Source organism: Dreissena polymorpha, chromosome 9, assembly GCF_020536995.1.
Source record: "Dreissena polymorpha isolate Duluth1 chromosome 9, UMN_Dpol_1.0, whole genome shotgun sequence".
Taxonomy (NCBI): Eukaryota; Metazoa; Mollusca; class Bivalvia; order Myida; family Dreissenidae; genus Dreissena; species Dreissena polymorpha.
Genome location: NC_068363.1, coordinates 4,964,264 through 4,987,335, shown reverse-complemented (window position 1 = coordinate 4,987,335; position 23,072 = coordinate 4,964,264). Strand labels below are relative to the sequence as shown.

The following is a 23,072-nucleotide window of genomic DNA, read 5'->3' as shown; positions in this document are numbered from 1 at the left end:
ATCTCAAGAAATTTGACTTTGAGTATGCCTACCCCAATTCATTTTCACGCAACGAATTTAAGTATAAATTTGTATATCACTTTTTGGGGGTTTTCTAGCTGCTTATTAAAAGCTACAGTTATAAACCATGACATGTGAAGAAATTTAGCTAACTTTGAATTAATATTGATATAATAATACATTAACAAGAGCACCGCATAACGGGTGCCACGCTCGGCTGCGAAAGCTTGTCGGATTTTTTTTTTTAGAGGTCACAGTGACCTTAACCTTTGACCTAGTGACCTAAAATGGGTGTGGCGTGTAGGGCTCATCAAGGTGCATCTACATTTGAAGTTTCAAAGTTGTAGGTGGAAGTGCTGTGATGTTAGAGGCCGTCCAAAGTTTCAAGATCACATCCTCTTGAGTAAATACAATGTATTGACCAAAATAATTGGCCGGTTCTTATCAATAACCAATTTAATTGCTAATGCCTCAATAGCCGTGCTACCATGCGGTTTTAATTGGTTGCTCACTCCCAGGTATTCGTAATTAATAGTATTTTTAATATAAATGGCAAGACCACCAGCAATATGATGGTTTAAAACACCAAATGTTTTAACTACACAGTAAAAGCCAAGAATTTGCTCAACATTATTATTGGAAAATCTAGTTTCCTGGAGGCATACTATATGTATATTTGGATTACTGTCAAGAAAATACTTCAGCTCTGTATGTCTGTTGGTGGTAAGACCACCAACATTAAAAGAAATGATTTGCAGATTACTTTCCATATTGGAGTGAGATTAACTTGCGTTTACACTGATTGAGGTTGTGGTGTGGAGATTTAATGCCTAATTTATGACCGGCACAGGCCCCTTTGAGTTTCGCGGGGGTCCTGGCCGGCCGGACGGGTTTCTTGTTAACAGAGGAGGGACCGCTGGCCGGAGGGGGGCATCCTGGATCTGCTATTATTGGAGGGTCCCTAGTTCCAGAATGGATTTTATTAGATAGGGATTTGTCAGGGGGGATGACCTTTGTTAGAGATTCTCTGCAATTTTTGAACCGAGAATCAATTTTATTATAAATGTAGGAAATAACACGACACCCAGTGGGCCTATTTCGGTCCTTTAATATCTCAGCTATCAGATCTGTCAGCTCGCTGAGATGAATGTTCCTATATGTGTGAACTGTTGCTGGCGGATCCTTGATTTTGATGAATGCGTCCCCAGCAAACGAGTTACGTCTGCCGGTGTTAACGGTAAGAGGAGCTCGTTGGGGATGTCTGGGTGTCGACCATTCTGGGACGGTTAGGTGGGACACTTACTCGCAGACGCCAGAGATTGTAAGGTTCTCCAATATACTGGAGTGCACCGACACCAGAGAGTCGTGCCCCGTCACGTCAAACATCGAGTTGTCTGAAAGTGTAGTGTCGCTACAAGTAGTGTCTCTAGCACCATCAGACAACGGGGAGGACGGGGAAGACCCCCTGGTAGTCACAGGAGGGCGCCTCTGTTTAGGTGAGTCCCCCTGGATAGGCGATACAGGGGTGGTGGTGCAAATCTCCGGTGTGTGGTTGGAGACCGGTTACACTGGTATGACCTTGGGGGGGGGGGGGGGTCCCTATTAATGGGTTGAGGGGGGGGGGGTACTCTTACCCGCTAGCCCCTAAACTATGGTGCATGTCCTCCCGGCTTTGGGCGAGATAGTAACGGAAGAGGCATGTTTAGGTGAGAAAGCGGAACCGGTTGTGATGGTGGTGTTTCGGGCGCCCACGCTGTGGCTCACAGTGTCAGGTGCAAGTAGCTTGCTCTCCCTTCGGACCAGGTGACCCCATAAAAATTGGCAAAGGTGGCTATATGGATGGCCCTCTTGTAGGAGGGGCACCCCTGGTAGGATGCGGAGTGCTGGCGGCCACAGTCGGCGCACGAACGAGACTTGTTAGTGCACCTTCTTTGACAAGTAGCGCCGGCGCAGCGGCAGCAAGAAGTGGTATTAGGGCATTTACCCCTGCAGGCTTTATGTCCAAAGCCCTGGCGAATTGAAACAACGGGCAGGTGTGGCCGGGAAGGGATGAATGTCGAGGGCTATGCTAGTGTCCTTGACAATTTTTTTATTTGGGACTGGTATGGACGTTAAGAAAGAGATTTTGACCAGTGTCGGAAAGCCAGGTGCGGTAGGGCTATAAGGATCAAACCTTTCCGAATTGGTGATAAGAAAATCAGAAACAGGAATCACAGGTTTGAAAGAAAGAGATGTCTGAAGTTCCATCAAGTCCTGGCTTTCCGGGATCCCTGCTATGTGACCGTGAAGCGACCTCATGTTCGACGGGGATAAGGCCCGGACCGCGACTTTGCCAAGGAAAAAAGTACCTCCTAGAAAGAAGGGTGGCAAGCGCTTGAGCGGACTTGAGCTGCAAGAGCACGCAGCCAGACGCCAAAGGCACCGTCTCCCTTAACAAGTCCGGGGAGTACCTTTGCCAAACACGAGGCCAGTTGGAAAATAGAGCCTACACTTCCGGCTGACTGGAGGAGGCACTTAAAGGGCCTGGTATTGTGGGATAGATGATGCCTATCCGACCCTGAACGTGCCTATCCCAGTACATGAGTCAGGTTTTGACTCTGCTACTTGGATGATTTGTTGTAAGAAGACATTTGAGAGGATTAGACATGTTTGGTTGGAAAAGTAAGAAATAATGATGATTTTGGTGGCAATCCTAAGTGAAATGTGTCAACCAATACGGAGTGTTAAATATCACAGTAATTTTTAATTAGCACAGTACAAAGTAAAGCATTAAATGTAAGCACCGCACCGGTAAACAACCCAATATAGTATATATAAGTAAATAAAGATGGTTAATTAGGTCATTTGGTAATTTTAATTGATATGATGAAAGAGCCAAAAATAATTCCGAATACCAAATGACGTCCGAAATACTACAAGTTTTTAGAAATTTACGAAAAAAAGAAGAAAAAAACAATGGAAGGGCAAGGGACAATAAAACAGTGATGGATGGTTGTTGGTGGAGTGGTAGGGCCCTTCTTTTTCGTCTGTTTTCTTGTTTCTTTGTAACTGCGGCGTTAATATCTTTGTTTACAAAATACCCTCTACGGTAATGGCGACCGGAAGCTCAAAACGATGCTGAATGACCTTTGACCTAAAAAATAGGTGTGGTGTGTAGAACTCATCAAGGTGCATGTACATATCAAGTTTCAAAGTTGTAGGTGGAAGCACTATGATGTTAGAGACAAAGTTAAAGTTTTATATTAGAGATCACAGTGACCTTGACATTTGACCTTGTGACCCAAAATGGGTGTGGCATGTAGAACTCATCAAGGTGCATGTACATATGAAGTTTCAAAGTTGTAGGTGGAAGCACGATGATGTTAGATGCAAAGTTAAAGTTTTATATTAGAGGTCACAGTGACCTTGACCTTTGACCTAGTGACCCAAACATAAATGGGTGTGGCGTGTAGAACTCATCAAGGTGCATGTACATATGAAGTGTCAAAGTTGTAGGTGGAAGAACTTTAATTTTAGAGCCAATGTAAAGGTTTTAGCACGACGGCGGACGTCGGACGGCGGACGACGAAGAGGCTATGACAATACCTCGAAGTTTTCTCCGAAAACAGCCGAGCTAATAATACAATCTTAAGGTCACCTAAAATCAAAATGCAACATATGAATACAGGCGCAGTTCACCACAAAATGTTAAAGTTGTCTCAATATTACCTATCATAAAGATGTATAAGTTATCATGTTTCTTTAAACATGTAGCACAATATATACAACCTATTTTAATAAAAACAGCCAGATTAATGACAACCAGATGTACATAATTTAGTATCAGTATAACGCCATTGCGTGATTTTGACTGGCCGCGTGTCATTTGAAAGCCATATTATCTCGTTCCGTCACTTTTCGTCACTGAAAAATTGACCGATTTTAGGGACCACTTCAGATAAAATATTTTTTTTGGGTTTGTGACTTTTGGTAGTCCCTCATTATTTTTAGCAATGAAAGTATTTCTTAAGTCATCCTCTCCGGAACTAGAAAATATGGCTGTCAAATGATACAAGGCTAGTCCATATCCCGCAATGTTTTCAGCCGTTGGTCGCTTTAGAGTTCCTCTATGCAACAGCACGTCTAACAATCTAATGTTCTGTGCCTTTAAGGCTTCTCATGACTAAACAAACTGAATTATGGATTGCAGTAACAGTAAAGATGTGGGCCATATTGTCAGTAATTTTACATGTTTTAAGCAAAGATCCCAGTGCTTCAACATCATCAGGAGCAAAGTGGGCGTTGCAGGTTGCTTGGAGAACACGTTCACTAGATTGTATGTCAAACTAGTTTGTATGACTGTCCAGGATACGATTTTTGAAAACCGGCAAAGAGTCAACAAAACTGCTTAAACAATTACAAAACGTTTCAAAACAGTGTGTGTTCAGCAATTCCCTAACCAAAACCGGAAAATCAAACATGCGGCCCATTATAAGCGACAAAAATGGCTCTAGAAAACTTTGCAAGCAACATCATACAAACATGAAGAGAAGTTTTAATTGATACACTATCAACACTTCCACCATTTACACGCATTATGCCATGATCATTAACAGAGATGCCAATCACTTTCTGAGCTTCGGAAGAAATTTGCACTGTTGTCTTCACGTATGTCGAGAACTTAAAACCCGTCTTCAAATGCACATCAGCAATCTGAGTAATATCAGGCATTACTGTACCTCGAACTGAAATACAAAATTAAATTCACACAATGCTTATTTCATGAATTTTATAATTCCCCTTTAAGTTTCATTCTGACGCCTTATATTATCGTTGGTTATGAGAAAAATCAATTTTTAGCAAAACAAGCACATTACATATTGACAAGTCGTTGAACTCAAATTATCGCTTGTGAAAAGAATTCATCATTTATATGAATAGCTCAGAATTTTAATATACCTATGCTCCTTCATAAGATTTATTACTAAAAGTAATGCATTTATTTTAAAAATTGTAATATTTGGAATAGCTTTTAATATTTATAATTACAATCACAAATATTTTTAAGAATGTGCCTGCCCTGGGGTTCTAACCAAAAATCTTTAAAAAATGTAATTTTACCTAAACTATGAACACAGTGCCTTTAATAAAACAATTATTATAAATATGCTTCATGTTCATCTGGAATAGGAAATACGAAGACAGTTGATGAGAAAAAATACTTAAATTTGGCACCAGAATAGTCAATAACATTGTATTAAAAGTTAGTTTTTACACTTACTCCATTGCTTTCTCATTAGTATCAATGACAGCCTTGTTAGACGACTCAGTTGAGCTTTTCTTGATGGCCTCCCCAGCACGAGCCTCCAGAGTGGTTAGGAAGTTATTTACGTTCACCGGCCTGCCCAAACTGACTTTCATTGCTGAAAAGAGAATTGAAAATGATAAGAACATGAAAACGAAATAAGGCCGTAGTTACTTATCAATCACGTGACAATGTATTTTCTAGAATCCATTCGTATCATCATTACATTATTAAATAACATGAATGAGCAATCAATTGGATTTAACAACACAAATGCGAAACTAAATTTGAAAACTGAAAAAGATGGACACCGGAATGTTTCCATATATATTACACGATAAACAAATATTCACTGGGATTGACACTTGGAACTGTAAGGGGTCTGAAAATGTGTAAGAAGTCCAAAGATCAATGGCAACTTTACAATGATTAAACATTGAAAGTAATGGCAGGTTGAAAAATGAAGACATGCATACCTGTTCCAAGCTTGGTATTTACGTCAAAGCATGGCATTCCCCTGATCTTGAGATGCTGCTGCTTTCCATAAGCAACACGGTTGACTTTTTTACAGTCAGGGTTTTCACAAACAACGTACACATAACCACGGAGGCCATTTTGTAGTTCGCCAACAATGTTATATATTGTCAAAGGAATGGGACACAGATTACAAAACTGACCATAATGTAATTTGTTTAGCAAAACCTCCAGCTCAACGAGTCAATCAATCTTCTTCCATCCCCCACCCACTTTTGCTTACTCTTTTCACGCCATTTAGCAAATGCGAATAGCTTAAACGTGAGTCATTTTCACACAAATCGCCATCGCAGAGCTCGGTAAATGAATTATTGTTATCGAACACAACGTTGTCGATCGGTGTTTGCTTCTTTTTCGATTTTGCAAATCGCTCGCTTTTATTTCGCACTCTCATTTTGCTAAGAAAATGTCAACAACCGTGACGTCATGAACACAAATATTAAATGAAATGAATTAATTTAACTTATTTTTGTATTGTATAGTTATTAAATCGTAAAAGGATAAGCAAATTTTACTCTTAAATAAAAAATACCAATTTATTTCGTGTATTTAGTATAATTTCCGGACTTTACCGTAGATATCGCCTAAAGCCGAAACACTTTCCGAATACGGCGATATCGACCGACTATTCCCGATCTCACTATGCACCTACTACCTTAATAAGTGACTGTAGTGTAACAGTTATCAATAAAGCGATAAACCGTGTTATCGCTGTCGTCTTCTAAAATTGAAGAAAATACGCGTTAACCAAAACTCGAACAGCAAAAGTCTGCGCTATTGTAAGAAAAACCACAAAATAAATATATTTTGATTATGTCTTGTTTTTATACAAAACCAGAAAGTTTCGCGTATTTGCAAAGTCCCTGTGATCTTTCCCCTGTGATCAGTTATTATTTAAAACAATTAGCTTTGCATTATTGGCAATCAATGTTGTAATAAATGTAATAGGCACAAATGCATGTACTTATTTACACTAATTTACACAAAAAATCACCACTATGCAAGATATTCTTAAAACAAAAATATATACATTGATCCGTAAAATAACTTCTCCCATTAGCGAAAAAAATGCATTACATACTAGTCGCCGCACTCCAGTGCGACGCCAATAATTTCATAATATTTGTTTTGACACCATATACATGTTCGCAAATCCGAAATATCCTAAATATTAAATAAGCTTATTGATGAAAATAAATAAATAAATCATAAAGACAGATAAATATATATATATATATATATATATATATATATATATATATATATATATATATATATATATATATAAGGTATACAAGGTATACAAGGTATTCAACTTAAAATCACCTGAAAACGGGGTGCATCACTTTGAACAGCCATAACTTCATCAATTGTGAAGCGATTTTCACGAACTTGGTCTTATTCAACGCAAAAATAAATTTTCTTTCTGGAAATGTATATATATTGGTATATTTCTACAAATGCTGGGTCAAATTTTAAGAAATAGCACGATGCACAACTCGCGTGTCCTACTTAACAGCCATCGGACCCGATTCATGAATGAAATCTTCAGTTGTAAAGGCACACCTTCGCATTGGACCAATTAAATCACTCGTGTGTTTAAAATGTCGGTTAGTTGAAATGTATGTAAACAAAGATTTCAAACGGCGCTGGGCAGCTAGTTTTGATGCATAATGTAACGGCAAGCACGGTAGGAATGTTTTTGTAATACGTTTTTATTGAATTATGGTACCGAGGAATGTGAAATTTGCAGGAAAATTCCCTTTACTCCGTGGAGATTTCAGTCTTAGATCGTGTCTGATCGATGTGATGAATTAAATCAAGCAACATATCAACGAATAAAGTAATATAAGATAATTAAACGTAGCACACAATTGGAATAATGTCAAAAATATCAATTGCAACTGAAACTGTACTGTAGATTTGATTAATGACACAATTAAGCATTTGAGCTTTAACAGGAGTCATCCAACAATAAAAATGTATTAAACGGAACACTTACCTCAATGGAAACACTTTAATTCAATGCTAATAATAAAAAGATAAAAAAAAACGAATATGAACTTCCATTTTCTGTTCTGTTCTGTCTCTTTATCTTAATGTATTTAAAACCACCCCCTTTTTTAATTTGAAACATTTGTATCGAATTCTAACCAGTCTGACCAATAAATTGTAGGAACAAAATAGAAGGATGTGTAACATACACGATAACACAATGCTGACCTGAACTGAACGCCTTTAATCCGGTATAGCCGCATAATGGCCATCGGGCCGTAATTTCGGTAGCGGACCGATTACAGACTTCCGGCCCATCCCAGCCGTGCGTTATTATCTAAGTAATAAAACGAAAACAATGTTATTGCAAGCATCTTGTTCGGCTTTTTATGCTATGTTTGCTTGTTCTTTTGATATATTGAGACCCGTTTTGGTTGCAGAGGAAAAATCTAAGGAAGTGGACATGTCACTGCCGATATTTCCGATGTCGGCTTTGATTTGTCCATTGATTTGGGTGAGTGATATTACTGTTGTCATTTCACTGCTGATATTGCTGTAGCTGCTGTAAATGTATTTGTCTTTTGAGAGTCCTTTTTTTCAAATAAAGATTGTCTTCCATACATTCAATATTTAAGTCGGGGTATGCTGCTGCTACCGTTCTAGTGGTTCTGAAGCTTTTTGACACCATATGCTATGATTTCAATATTTAATCATGTGTTCACGATCTATATAAGTACCAACGACGTCGATATCCACCGCCAAAGGAGGAGGGACATAAAATTGACGTTGTGTTTCCGTCCGTCATTCCGTCCATCCGTCCGTCTGTCTGTCAAAATATTTTGAAATAGGCGATGTTGTAACTTGTATGTTTTATTTTAGATTGAAATTACATTAATTTCGATTGTGACGGACATAAGTCTTTAATTTAAACTTAATTTGAATTCACACACATCATACTATTGTTACTATAGTAACATCTTTTAAAATACATACTATAGACACCCACAGATCTTAACAATCATGCATTTCTACAGGGGTTGACTTCACCGGTCGTCCCAGTGTCTCCGTTCGAAAGTGCACAAGTAGCGTCGGTTCGGTAAACATCCGTTTCCACGGCAAAATCTTAGCGAATGATTCTCAACCTCCTCAAGGGAAAGATCGAGGACACTTTCGGCACACGCTTCGTACCAAGGTAACGTAACACTCTGTTGTTGTTGTTATTACTATTGTTGTTAGCATTGTTCAGCTTTTTAGCCGATTAAAACAAATAATTACAAAATATTGACCGAACGGTCCGTTTGTACGCGCGATTCTATGTTGGCTTGATTGCTTATTATTTAATTTGTAAACATTCTACCTTAAAGGGGCCATTTAACGTTTTTGGTAAATTGACACAATTAACAAAAGTTGTTTCAGATTCGCAAATTTTCGTTTTTTTAAATGATTATTTGAGGAAATAGTAATACTGACCATTTACCATGCTCTTAAATATCCATTATATGCATCGTTTGACGATTCCAAAACCTGAAAATTATAAAGCGTTGTGCGACGCGAAACGAGTAAATAATTTGGAAAGTTCTGTTTTTGTAGTTATATTTTGGGAAACTACGAGGATTGCTTATATAGGTAAAAAATACATCCGCTATAAAAATGAGCGTGGATAGTCGAGTGGTCTGACGGGAGACTTTTTACTGCAGGACTCCAGGGGTCAGTGGTTCGAGCCCTGTTGAGGGTTACTTGTTTTCCTTTTTTAAATTGTATTCTTGTTTTTTTACTGGAGATTTTAAGGTCAAATGTTTAAATTTATCAATATAAGGCATTTAATGACATGCTTCATTACAAGCCAAATTCTGTTAAACGGCCCCTTTAAATATGACAGTGAAGAGAGAAGAAAAAGAAAAAACATTCATAAATTACTGCTTCGATTTATCAAAATAAAGCAATACTTGATCTCAATATGACCAGATGTGCGAGCTGGCAACCAAGGCTGTCATGGCAACCAAGGCTGTCAATACGGATACCGAGAGAAAACTTGCCGCCATTCCAAGTAAGAGTCTTCATGGGATGTCACGTAATGAATATGATATTGACACCCAGTATGATACAACACTCGAACGACATAACGTTATAAATGGTTTCGTTTCACACAGTGATGATACAACACTCGAACGACATAACGTTATAAATGGTTTCGTTTCACCCAGTATGATACAACACTCGAACGACATAACGTTATAAATTATTTCGTTTCACACAGTGATGATACCATGCTCGCAATAAAAATGTTTGCGGCAAGTGAACCTGACCGATTGCATTTTTGTATTAAAATAGAATGATGATTTGTATATTTCATCGTAAAGAATTATTTTTATTCCCTTAATTTGTTGATATCTAGCATTTATTCGAGGGGTTTCCTCTGTTAACTTAATGCATTTTATACATTGCACTATAGTCGAGGGGTTTCTTTTCTTCCCAGTATTTATTGTGTATCTAGCAGTAATGGCGGAAGGGGTTTCTTTCTTTCCTTTATTCATTTTATGAGCAGCACTTATGGTCAAGGGTATATTTTCTTCTGTCTATTATTTTATATCTATCAATTATTTATAGGAGTTCCTTTCTTCCCTTACATGTAACGTATTTGATATCCGAACTTATTGTCAGGAGTTTCTTATTTTTTCGTTTATGATTGTATTCCTAGCACTTATGGTCAATGGTTTATTCTATTAAAATATTCGGAACAATAAGCTTTTTTTGTACTTATACAATTTAAATAAAGGTTTTTGGTTTGTTGGTAAATAACTTTTGCTTGCGTTTACCAAGCATGATGACACTTCGGCGTTTTGATAGACATTAAGCAAGTCTGTATGGACTGAAAGCACTGCATTTTGGGCAAATTGGGACACTGTCATTGTTGCTAAAAATAGATAACGATTTTCATTTTTAAACGATAGTGTTATTTCCATTTAGTGTTGTAGATATGTAAGTTTGCATGCTCATCCAGATTAATATTGTATTTGGTTCGTTGGAGCTCGGGCAACTGATACTTAAAATAGAAAGATAATTTCTACTCAATAACGTATGTTATATTATTTTTTTGTTTGTTACTTTTTATTAAGACGGAGTACATGAAGATCTATCCGGGAATCGCATTTACTTTTAAATTTGTTATGTTGCTAACATAAATACAGACTTAGCTTTGGGATTGCATTTAGGCCAGTCAGGTCGGGGTGAAGGTCACTGATATTTAAACTATGACAATCTTATACGCTCATTTGGCATGCAACCTATTGTGCAACTTTTGCAGACTTTCACCATCAAATTTGAATTTATGCATTTCTTTATATATTTGCACTTATATTTTCTGATATGTTCTTATGGGTTTTTACGCAGTTACTGGGGCGTTTGACAAGTTCCTCCTCGACTACAGTATGCTACAGGCGCCCTTGTTCTCGGCGACATATATGGAAACTTTCCATAAGGTTAGAAACTTAAATGTATGCCTCAAGAATCATGCTATTGTTGTGGTGGGGACTAATTTAACGAATAGCTAGATGCATTCACCATATCCCATTCAAAACAACGACACTATCACTAGCTATACAGAACATAAATTTGTATCGTTATTGTATCGTTACTATGAGACAATGAGCACACTATTTTATTTCTGATTTGTCTCGTAATTACAACAGTTTGTATCTGTTTTATTACTTGAAAAGATACAAATTATTCATACTTACTTACATGTATGCAAATGTTTGTGCATCTCGATAAGTGTGAACAACATATTTAACAAATAGTAATCATCAGAAAATTCCAACTCGTGTGTCATAGTTAGAAGCGATTGTTCTAAACCTAAATATATATCAATACGCATTTTCATCGGGCGGCATGCATGATAATGTAATAAAATTTTTTTTGTCTACCAGGGTGAGTTTATTGGAAAACCACGCCCTTCACGGAGGCCCCCTTCACCGCCCCTTCTATGCCCGCGAATGGGGCCACTGATCGGATGTTGTACTTTTATATCTCGAACTACATGTTTAACACGTTGTTCTATGCGGCCCAAAGCAACAGATATCTGCAGTTCAACATCACTGCGTCTGACGTGAGTAGTATGTTCAAACTAGCATATAATACTCGACTTGAAAGCAGTTCGTACGGAAAATCGAAATTACACGAATGACATAAGCACTTACTGAAAATACATTTTTGGTTCATGAGTATTCATCATTAGATATTGACAAAATAAAAAACGCGAAACGATTTAATAATTTGGATTGCTACTATTGTTTTCGTGTTGTTTTTTACACTATGTGAATTGCTGATATAAGAAATCAATGCCTTACGTCATGTATCAACCCAATTGACCTATTGGTTTTGGCGATAGCTTTTTTATTCCTTTTCAGTTGTTAAAGCCCAGATGGCGAAACATTTTGTGTTTAATTGATTTTTTGTACTATACTGGATCTATTTGGTACCGATGTTAACATACCTCATTTTAAAGAATTAAATGGCAAACTTCAAAAATTAAAAAAAGAATTATCGTACAACGATGAATATAACGGATATTTTAGAGCGTGGTAAATGTCCGGTAATAATGTTTCGTCGCAAATATCAAAACACCAACGAAAATTTTTAAATCTGAGTTTTTCTTTATTTCAATTTTGTCAATTTAAACAACACGATAAAAGGTGGCTGAAATTTCATGTTGAATTTATGTTTAACGTCGTTGTTTTTTGTTCCTACTGTTAGCTGCCCGCTAGTGCTCGGGGTTTCCTCAACACGACCTGTGCAGGCGTCATACCTGCGGTAAATGCACATGGATTAGTATCACTTCTTAACTTTAATAATAAACATATACTGAATAATCTTGTGGAAAGATGAAAGCAAAAATAAGTACTTAATTGGTAAGTCGGTTTTGTGAACTTCATTTTCATAACCTGCGATACATGATTTGTCTAAAATGATCTACGCATAGTTCGTTATAAGCGGAAATGAAATATAAATACTTAATATATTGTAAATAAAGACGCCTATTAAACCATATTTGTGCTGTGCGCTTTATTCCTTTACAAATGAAATTTAAGTATCATTCAAACTATTTATTTCCAAAAAAAAACATCCACTTATTTTCCCCCATTGTTTATTATTTCTTGATCGGTCAAAAGTATCCAAACAGTATTGTAGATCTGCGCTTGTTCAATGGTGTCGCACCTGTCATGGACGTCACTTCCGCCGGTGTTGGTGTAAATACCTCAGGAGAAATTGATCTCTTCGTGCATAAGCCGGGTACGAACAAAGGGGAAGTGTTTCTCGTCTTTAGTGCGGTATGTATGTTATTAACTGTTTTCTATACATATTCTTTATTGCAATATATTAATCGTTTAATGAAAAGTGAGCTTAAATTTTGATAGCAGATTTTTGAAAAAAAGTTAATTTAATTAATATAAAATAAACACATTTGAAACATTAAGCGTTAATGATTTTTCAGACTATGACTTTACGATCAGACGTTTTGATGAACGACTCGGTCATACATGCCAAGATCTCTTATTTGAAGTTAGTATAGTTGTACTAGTTTGCTCAATACATTTCTTTCCCCTTGATCGGTGTGTACGTTTTTACTCCAAACAACTAATGACTCTCGCTATGTCATCAGAATGCTATTTTGATAAACATTGCACATATACTTTCTTTCTGTTTTCAGCTTGAATCTCAAAACTAATCGTTCGGGAGTTGGCCATGTTGATGAAAGAATCGTTTTATGATTTGCTGTCGTAAGAAACAATAAAACAGCATGTTAATCATTTGTTAGATACATAGAATAAGACAAACAAAGTCATTACAAATAATAGTATAATCAAATGTTTATATAGTGCCATTAACAAAAACATATAACGACAGCTTGTGCATCTATTATCAGGACATAGCCATATGGCGGCCTAATGATTATGAAATGTAATCACAAACAAATATTGTGTCTTCTAATTTGCCGTCGTAAGAAACAATAACACAGAATGTAAATCATTTGTTAGATACATAGAACGAGACAAACATAGTCATCACAAAGATTAAGTACAATGAAATGTTTATATATTGTCATTTAAAATAAATATATCGGAGCGTGTGTATCTATTATCAGTTCATAGTCAAATGGCGGCAAGATGATTATCAAATGTTATCACAAACAATTATTGAAATCACATATTTACCCTTTGTAGAAAATAAAAATACAAATATTAATGTTTGACCAATTGTCGACACAAATTAAATAATTGGCCAAATGTTAACCCATGGTCGAAACAAAGACATCAAACGGCAAGATGTCCATCCATTGTCATCAAAAAGAAGGGAAACTACCCAATATTAACTCACAGTCATCACATTCATTAATTATATGAGCAAATGTTCACACCTTTGAACCTAAACCTTATATTACCAAACATTACTATATTGCCATAGCTCGCAAAAATAAAAGGACCAAAAGCTTAAGTCTATTCATCTTAACATGCAACTGGACAATATTAACCCGTGCTGGGTACAAATAAATGCAACCAATGAACGAATGATAACATATTATCTCTTCAATGAAATAATACATCCATGTAAAAGCCTTGATCTTCACAAAAAAGTCATGTGACCAATATATTATCATTTGTCATCGCAAAAATAATACGAGTAAGACGATAAATAATTGTCATCACTAAGAAATACTTCTTCACTATGTAAAGCCATTGTCAGCATACACTACAAACATCGCTTAAAGACATCAAATTCCTAGACGTATTTAAAATCTCAAAGTATCATACTAGACATATTTTCTTTCGTTATACGTGTCTGATATGAAAAAAAAAACACTTTTCTAAACGCATCATTATTAAAAAATGTCGCTTTTTGCATATAAATTATACGACCAAATGGTCACCTATTGCTACCAGCAAGAAATATGCATCGTGAATCAAAATAAAACGCGCACAGTTTCATCCGTATTCTCACGTTTATGTCATACACAAAGAGGAAATAAAAGATCAGTATATCGATGCATTTTCAGGATAAATTCATCGACTTTCTGATCAAATATGCTCTCGACGTGTTCCTGATACCCAAATTGAACGGTAATATTGGCCGTTTTTGTTGATCACGTTGCATTTTAATAAAAACTTCATTAAATAACATACAACAATTAGAAAGTAAAATAGTGTACGTTACAGGAAGAAAATGGCGAATGAGCCATCTTACGGAGTTTTGATTTCTTGAAAAAGCCTACGCATTGCATGAAGCTAAGCAAGAATATCTTACACGACAACGACGACGACGCCGACGACGATGATGATGATGATTATTATTATAATTATTATTATTTATGATAGTGATGGTAATGATGACAATGATGATGATGATGATGATGATGATGATGATGATGATGATGATGATGATGATGATGATGATGATGATGATTATGATGATGATGATGATGATGATGATGATGATGATGAGTATTATTATTATTATTATTATTATTGCAGACTACGTTTCAAAGTGGATACCTCTTTCACTTGGAAAAGAGGTTTCACTGAAAAATGCATCCATCGTGCTTGCTAAGGCATGATGAGTGTGTGCATTATTATTACAGTATCGAATATGCTTAGATACACTTATGTGATGGGCTGATTAATAATTTCGTCACATAATCGTGACGAACAGTACTTTGACGTGACGATGACGAGTATAACAATTCGTCAACGAAAATTGAGGTATATTGACTCAACTTGAAGCGGATGGTGTGTTTAAAAAACAGTTAATACATATGTTCAATGTTAGTGATTGTAACGTCGTTGTTTGAAGTCGGTTAACAACATATTGTTTTTTTTATGTTTAAACAATACATATTATGTGGTGTGTTTCTAAACCATTTTTGTTTGAACTTATATGAAAAAAATAAATAAACACGCATTAAAACAGAACAACTCAAAGCATACAATTGTAAACTACTAAATTAATTTGCAATACAATACATATGTTTCGACATGGTTAATTGATTAATAAATCACATTTGCTTTTGATAATTCAACAAATAGTAAAATAACTGATTTCAAACAGTAGTCAAATTGAAGTTTTAAAGGAATTGTCTGATTCATTCAACATATTTTTGCTTCGCTTACTACGAGCAAATATATTGCTTGTACATTTTACCTTAAACATGAAATCTCACATCATTCATTTATCATATTTATTGTTATTTATATATTGTAGTATTTCAGTAATAGCGCCATATGATTTCAAACACGCAAACAATGTATCATCTACAGGATACCATCGTAATCGCCACTGACGTCGCGTACACACCGTCAGAACAACGGGATGTCGATGGAGCGTTGAAATTCGTGCCATACGACTCAATCGGTGACGTCAAGATCGATAACAAAAACATCGGTGACGTCAAGATCGGCAACGACAACATCGACGACGTCACAATCGGTGACGACAACATCAACGCTACCAGAGTTTAAATTAGATTGGTGAAAGAAGTCTTGATGATGATGGCATCATCAATCGTGTATGTAAATATGCAACGGCTACAAAGAAATAACCTGAACTTGGTAGAAATCTACACTTAGTTTACACGCGTGTGCGATTAATTGCGATTTGCGTTGCACATATGTAAGACAAAATGTTGATTGCTTTTTTAACAATTAAGATAAAAACATATATGAATTTTTACGTGTGCATATAGAAACAACAACATCAACAACACTAACCTAGTGAGGAAGTTCCGTTCTTTGTAACCAATCGCGGTCGTGTTTTTAAAGCGTGTATGTCCTATTGTCCATCGCGTGGTATCCGTATACACCCCCGGAAACCCGATCTGGTGAGAAAAGTTCGACCTGCTTGGAAGTTTCCGATAAAATTGACTGAATTTCGGTAGGGTAAGTAAAACCAGTTCTCTAATTGTTAAAGGCATTTTTGAATTAAAATATCTTTTGGTATATACAAAGGAGGTATTTTCAATTAAGTTAGAAAATTCCTGGTTATTATTATTTACAAGTTATTGAAATATGGTTATTTAAAGTCGATGGTGCAGGGATCTGTCCCCTATTTAGCACTGTATTTACAAATTTCTTTAAAGGTATGCCAGTGAAAAAGTTTTTGCACCGATAATGATATCGACCAATGTCCCCCGAGTAACATATCCGCCAGTGTCTTAAAACAATTCGTTTTAGTGGAGAAATTCGACTTTACATTCAACATGTTGTTGAAAAACATGATTTGACCCGGTGCAGTGCCAAAGATGTCAAGATATGACAGGAGTGAAGTTCATTTATAAACTTAAAAGCTCACTATTACAGTTGATTAATGCCCACCCTGATGCATTTTAGATCATTTTAATTAAACTTTGAGGTTTAATAATTATATCCGTTCTGAAGCTTAGTTAATTACCAGCTTATTTGTACTTTTGGAAACTTGTCCAAGCAGGTCGAACTTTTCACATTAGATCGGATTTTCGGGGATGTTATAGATCGAAAATGTTTAACAAGAACTCGTGAACTACTTTAATTATATTTGCACGCTTTGATAATTTCCTATATTTACATTGAGATTTGCTCCTTATCGTTTTGCACGGTTTTAATAAGACCATGACATGATTCTAGGTGATATACGCCTCCATCGATTCAAAACGTTTACCGTATCAACACAAATATATTCACCATAACGGTAAATTAATACATTCATAAACAGGTTAGTGCTCAGTTAATATTGGCGAGCTTTACTTTTTGGCACTTTAAAAATAAAATAAGTTTGAACTGATGGTCATTTATATCAGTTTTTTAATTCATCTTATTATATGTATATATATCCATATATCCCTTTGTTTAACGACGAACCTGCTATGTACTCGTTATTATGTAAACACTTGTGTATTTAAATGCGTTAAATATTGTTATTTTTTAGTATCATACATATTAAGTAGTAATTATTATTTTTCTTATGAATAAATGATTTTGCTTGGACGTCGTTCATATTTTATTTCAATATATTTTTTAAACTTTTAATTCACTTAAAGAAGTAGACAGCAACATGAATAATGGAGCCTTTTAGCAATTTATTTGGAGTACGTTGGTAAATGACATGAAGCCCCGTGCGTGGGGTAGCTAATAACGTCAACAGCTGGCGTAGGGTATCAACTGATATGAAGCATACGGTAAACAATATCGTGCGAAGAAACTCCTATTTCGTGTAGATTTTGACGTAGGGTAGCTTACAATGTGTACGTGAGACGTTGCGTCTCCAATTACGTCAACATCTTGCGCATGGTAGACAATTACCAGTAACCTTGTGTCGAAAATAGCGCGTATTTCTGGAGAAGCGTAGCAAATATTGTGTAGACTTTGGCGGAAAGCAGACAATGGCGCTTGATAGGTCATTGTCGGCCAGGTACAACTTAAAAGCAACCCGGGTACTCGTAATTATACTACAGAGTACACGGGTACATAAATATACTAATAATTATGTACCCCGAAGTATGTCCATGTGCCTTTAAGCGTATTTTCCGTACCCGGGTACATTAAGTATACGTTAGAGTACCCGGGTATTTTAAGAATTACCTTACCTAATAACGACCAATTGAACGCCAATGACATGTAGCGTCTTGCGTTAGATGGCCATTGGAAAGTGGCCGTTGGCGAGGGTTTGCTAATGACGAGTACCGTCTGACGAAGGATTGCAATTGACTAGTGGCAACTGTCTCGCCAAGTGTTTCGAATTGCGTAAGCTTTTGGCGTAGGTTTGCCGATAACGTATAGCCTCTGAAAGAGGTTCGCAAATGACGCGTCGCCCCATGCGCAGCGACGTCAATGACAAGTAGCTTCTGGCTAAGGAAGCGAAGTATTTGTAGCGTTTATCGTAGGAACGTCAGTGGGGTATAACCTCAAAGGCAAGGTCTCAAAAGGCGTAAGTGAGGCATATAGATGTAAATGGCGGGTATTCTCTTGCGAATGGTAGCTGATGACATGTGACCTCGGTCGCAGGGTCGTAAACGGCGCTATCAGCTGGCATAGGAATACCAGTTTCAGTAAATGTTCCCTTAACTCTGTATTACGTTTTAAAAAAATCGTCTAGTTATGCTATCTTTGGATAATTAAAGGGTATGAATACTAGATGCAAAACACCGCCTCTGATGAGTTTTTCTTTTATCTCGACAGCGATACAACATATGTCCATTGTGAAATCCCTTGTAGAAAAACTGGCATGTCTTCGACACTACATCAACCATGTTGCTGTGGCATATGGACTGAGTAAAGCGTTTCTAAAGTACCTTGACATAATGTAAAGTTTTCTTTAAAAAAATTCAACTAATTCAATGTTTTGTTCAAATCTGTACACGAGAAAGTTATTTCCTGATTAATTGCATTTCTACGGCTGTTTAATATCGCATGCTTCTTATGTTTTGCCGTTCACTAACGAAATGTACTGAAATAACGATGACTTGTTCAGAAAACTCTTACCTCGATGAGGTCATTAATGTTTTTTAAAAATTTAATGTAATTTTAAACGTATACTATGTTTTCTTATATACCTAATAGTCGGCATTTTAGGACAAGCAGTGACAGGTTTTATTGTTACGTGGTTATTAACGTGTACTATTAAACGTTACTTTATATCGCTCATAAGAATATTTTGGCTTTTTGCTGGTTTATGTTGGGAACGAACATATGAATAACTCGAAACCTAAATCAGGATTCCTGCGACACGTGATGTTGGGAACGAGAATATTAATAACTCGAAACTAAAACCAGGATTCCCTCGACACGTGATGCACATAACAGCAGAGAGTTTAAACCAAGCGACCCATTTAAACTGTTATTAGATATCCATAGTGTACAGAATTTGTCATGTGTGCAGAACATGTGGAGACAAAAAGCCTGTATTTATATACAAATGAGTTGTTACAAGACATGCATATTTTTACGGACAGCTCATACATAGAATTATTTGCGAATAATAAACAGGAAATGCTCTGTAAATCAAGTTATTTTCTTTCTTGCGACATGACAATACTATTTATATTAACAGCGGGGTTGTTGTTTAATCTCATTATGGGTTTCTATTAAATAAGTGACTTCAGCACATGTTATTTCTCGTTATTAGCTGATTATTTAAAGCTACAAATACATGTATAAAAACAAGGTTATTTTATCTATCTACTGCGCTGCGTGACTTCATGTAAAAGTTGGAAGTATTTTATATTTTAGTCATCATTATAATTATAGGGATAATGTTCGTTCCAGTGTTTGCGTCCGGAAGTGCACCAGAAGCGTCAGTGTAATGAACATTCAACGATAGCATTGCGTGGCTACTAAACCCTCTAAAGGGACAGGTCGACAGGACTATCCAGAACGCGCTGCATACCCAGCTTCAGCAACACTCTGTTGTTGTTGGTGGTGGTTGTGGTCGTCGTCGTAATGGTGGTGGTGTTTGTATTGTTTAGTCCTTTTTTTCTTAGGTAGCTCATAATGGAAATTAGTGATTCGTCTGTTTGTGCGAATCTATGTTGGTCCGATTGCTCATTATTATATATATATAAACATTTTATTATTTAAAAAACGGTGACGAAAAAAGAGACACATCACGGTTTTTATTGGCTATTTCAGATTGTATACAGAAAAATACAATAGAGCTATTCCAAGTTATTTTATATACGGCACATAACTCATGGAATATATGTTGAATGGTTGCTTGAATTAAAGGCCTTAAGTGGAAAGAGCACAATCAAGTCGCTCAAAATATTCAAACTGTACCACCCGACGATTATTCATGTAAGAGGTCACCCTAAACCTTTTAAGACCCTGGCCTTTTAAGTCTGACTAAATCCTTGTTTAATAATACAGTGACAACTCAAGATATATACAGTACTTACTGCGTAAAACACATGTGCTTATATTCTGAAACGTACTTTTTACTCGTCTGGAATTTAATGATGCTCAATACATTTCACCATACATAATGTGCAATTAGGTTACTTGATACCCGTGCGAGATGCGTGTGAGATGTAAAATAAATGCAGGGAAGAAACATATTTTTTCTCAAGAATAAATCTCAGAAGTGCATTGTGATAGCGGTGAGTTGATTAATCAGATCGTCGACGCGTCATCGACGAATTGCTGCTGACGTGACGATGACGATGAAAATTAAGAGTCGACGAAAAGTTGACGATTTTTTTTTACCGCACGGTTCATTCTATATTTTTTTTTGTGTGTGCAAAAGTTTAAATCTTTAAAAAATATACTTTAAGCACTCAGCCCCTAGCATATTCAGCACCATTTTTTGACAATAACAAGTAAGGTTCAATATTTCAGCGTACATTAATTCAAAATCATGGAGGACTTACACATTACAAATGCAATTCCTAATGGCAATAAGTAAGTTTTCAATCCTTATTGTCTTTCTGAGTTATATCAAAAATATGTTTGTTGTCCATTAGAAAATGAAATCAAAAATGCTTAATAGATTCAAAAGACTTCTAGATTCAAGTTTAAAAGGATAAGCAACGGTAGTGGATCCAGTGTGACTGAAATGTAGCATGGTTATTCAGGTAAATTTTACATAATTTCGCGACCTGTCAAATTGTGTTCCTGCATCATGTAATGTATATGTCTAGGAATCATCTTTTGACATATACTTAGTTTAAATGCTATTGTTTCTGTTCACCAATAAGTTGTATAGAACAGAAATTTTCCTATTTTTCAAAACTTCATTCTTAATTAAATAGCAAAAAACTGTAAATTTGTAATTCGGAAGTGAAATTCAAGCTTTTCTTGCTGGATAATATAAAGTTAATAAATAAAAATGTCATAAATTAGTTGAATTCATATTGGCTTTGTTATTGAGCCTGCGGCCTCAGGCCAATACGGCTGTCTTCAGCTCAATAACAAAGCCAATATGAATTCAACTAATTACATGTTATAACATTATAAAACAACCCCTTTAAACCTATCAGCGATCGTAAAACGGACGTGTATAGCGGCTATAGCCAATTCATTCAAGATGTCGGTTAGAGAAGAATTTGTTCCCTTTCCTTGTCAAGAAACTATTATCATAAGGTCCATATTTAAGTAGACATTTTCATATTCTTCTGATAATGATCATACAAGTTGTTCTTTTGAAATAAAATTACTTTTTAAAGGTCTGTTTTTATTTAATAATCTGTATTACTCTTCACTCTGTACAAGATTTGTTGAAGTTATTGGGGTTTAACGCCTTTTTCACACAGTACGTAACATTGCAGCCACAATATTTCAAACACAAAGCAAGATTTTTAATAATGTATTCATTATTAAATCACAAAATACATAAGGAATAGTTATGATAAAGTTCTCTTTGATAAAATATAGTAATATAATGTTAATATCAACAAAAACATTGGTTAAATATTAAAAAAATATTTTTTTGTTAAAAAAGCTGATTAATCGATTAATCGCTGATTATGGCCTCCGATTAATCGACTCCATTTTGGGGAGCCGATTCCAATCACTACATTGTGATACTATTAAAAGCCGATATCGGAAACTCTTTCCGCATGCAAATGATGATGTGTCATCACGTGATCAGATACTAGTTATTACATCTCATGACTTGGAATGTCGGCTAGTTGTCTCACGGCATCCATGTTGACAGCAAATGTTGCCAACTGGCACAAACACATCGCTTTAATTAAAAAAAACCATTGGGCAGGTTCATTACTTACCTCCCTTTAAATCTTATTTCTTCCCTTGGATATGTTTTTTTACCTTTGACCTTGAAGGATGACCTTGACCTTGACCTTTCACCACTCAAAATGTGCAACTCCATGAGATACACATGCATGCCAAATATCAAGTTGCTATCTTTAATATTGCAAAAGTAATGGCCAATGCACCATACCGGGGGCATAAAAATGAGTGAAAATCTCTGACGCGACCCCACCTCAACCCCCATAACTTTAGACCCACGGGGTCAGATCAAAATTCCAAATAGTGCAGGGTTGCACATATGCTCATATCTACCATGTATGTAAGTTTCAAGTTTCTAGTGCTTATAGTGTAGGAGGACATAGTGGCCAGGACGGACGGACAGACGGACGGACGGCGGAGATAACCACAATATCCCTCCGCTTTTCAAAAAGCGTGGGGATAAAAAGCGGAAAGTGTCCTCCCTAATTAGCCTGTGCGGGCTGCACAGGCTGATCGGGGACGACAATTTACGCACATTCATTTAACCCCTT

At 36.2% G+C, this 23,072-nt stretch overlaps 1 protein-coding gene across 3 annotated transcripts in view; it reads left to right on the top strand.

The window, feature by feature from the left end:
• Positions 1-16,369, top strand: part of LOC127844098 (lipopolysaccharide-binding protein-like) — a 40,343-nt gene extending 23,974 nt beyond the window's left edge. For 2 of the 3 annotated variants that reach the window (XM_052374078.1, XM_052374077.1), the window contains exon 16: positions 16,123-16,369. In XM_052374078.1, the coding sequence (XP_052230038.1) occupies positions 16,123-16,323 (201 nt within the window). In that variant the 3' untranslated portion in view covers positions 16,324-16,369. The remainder of the gene's footprint in view (positions 1-16,122) is intronic. The other variant, XM_052374076.1, reaches the window with a different exon arrangement.
• The last annotated feature ends 6,703 nt before the right edge of the window (positions 16,370-23,072 follow it).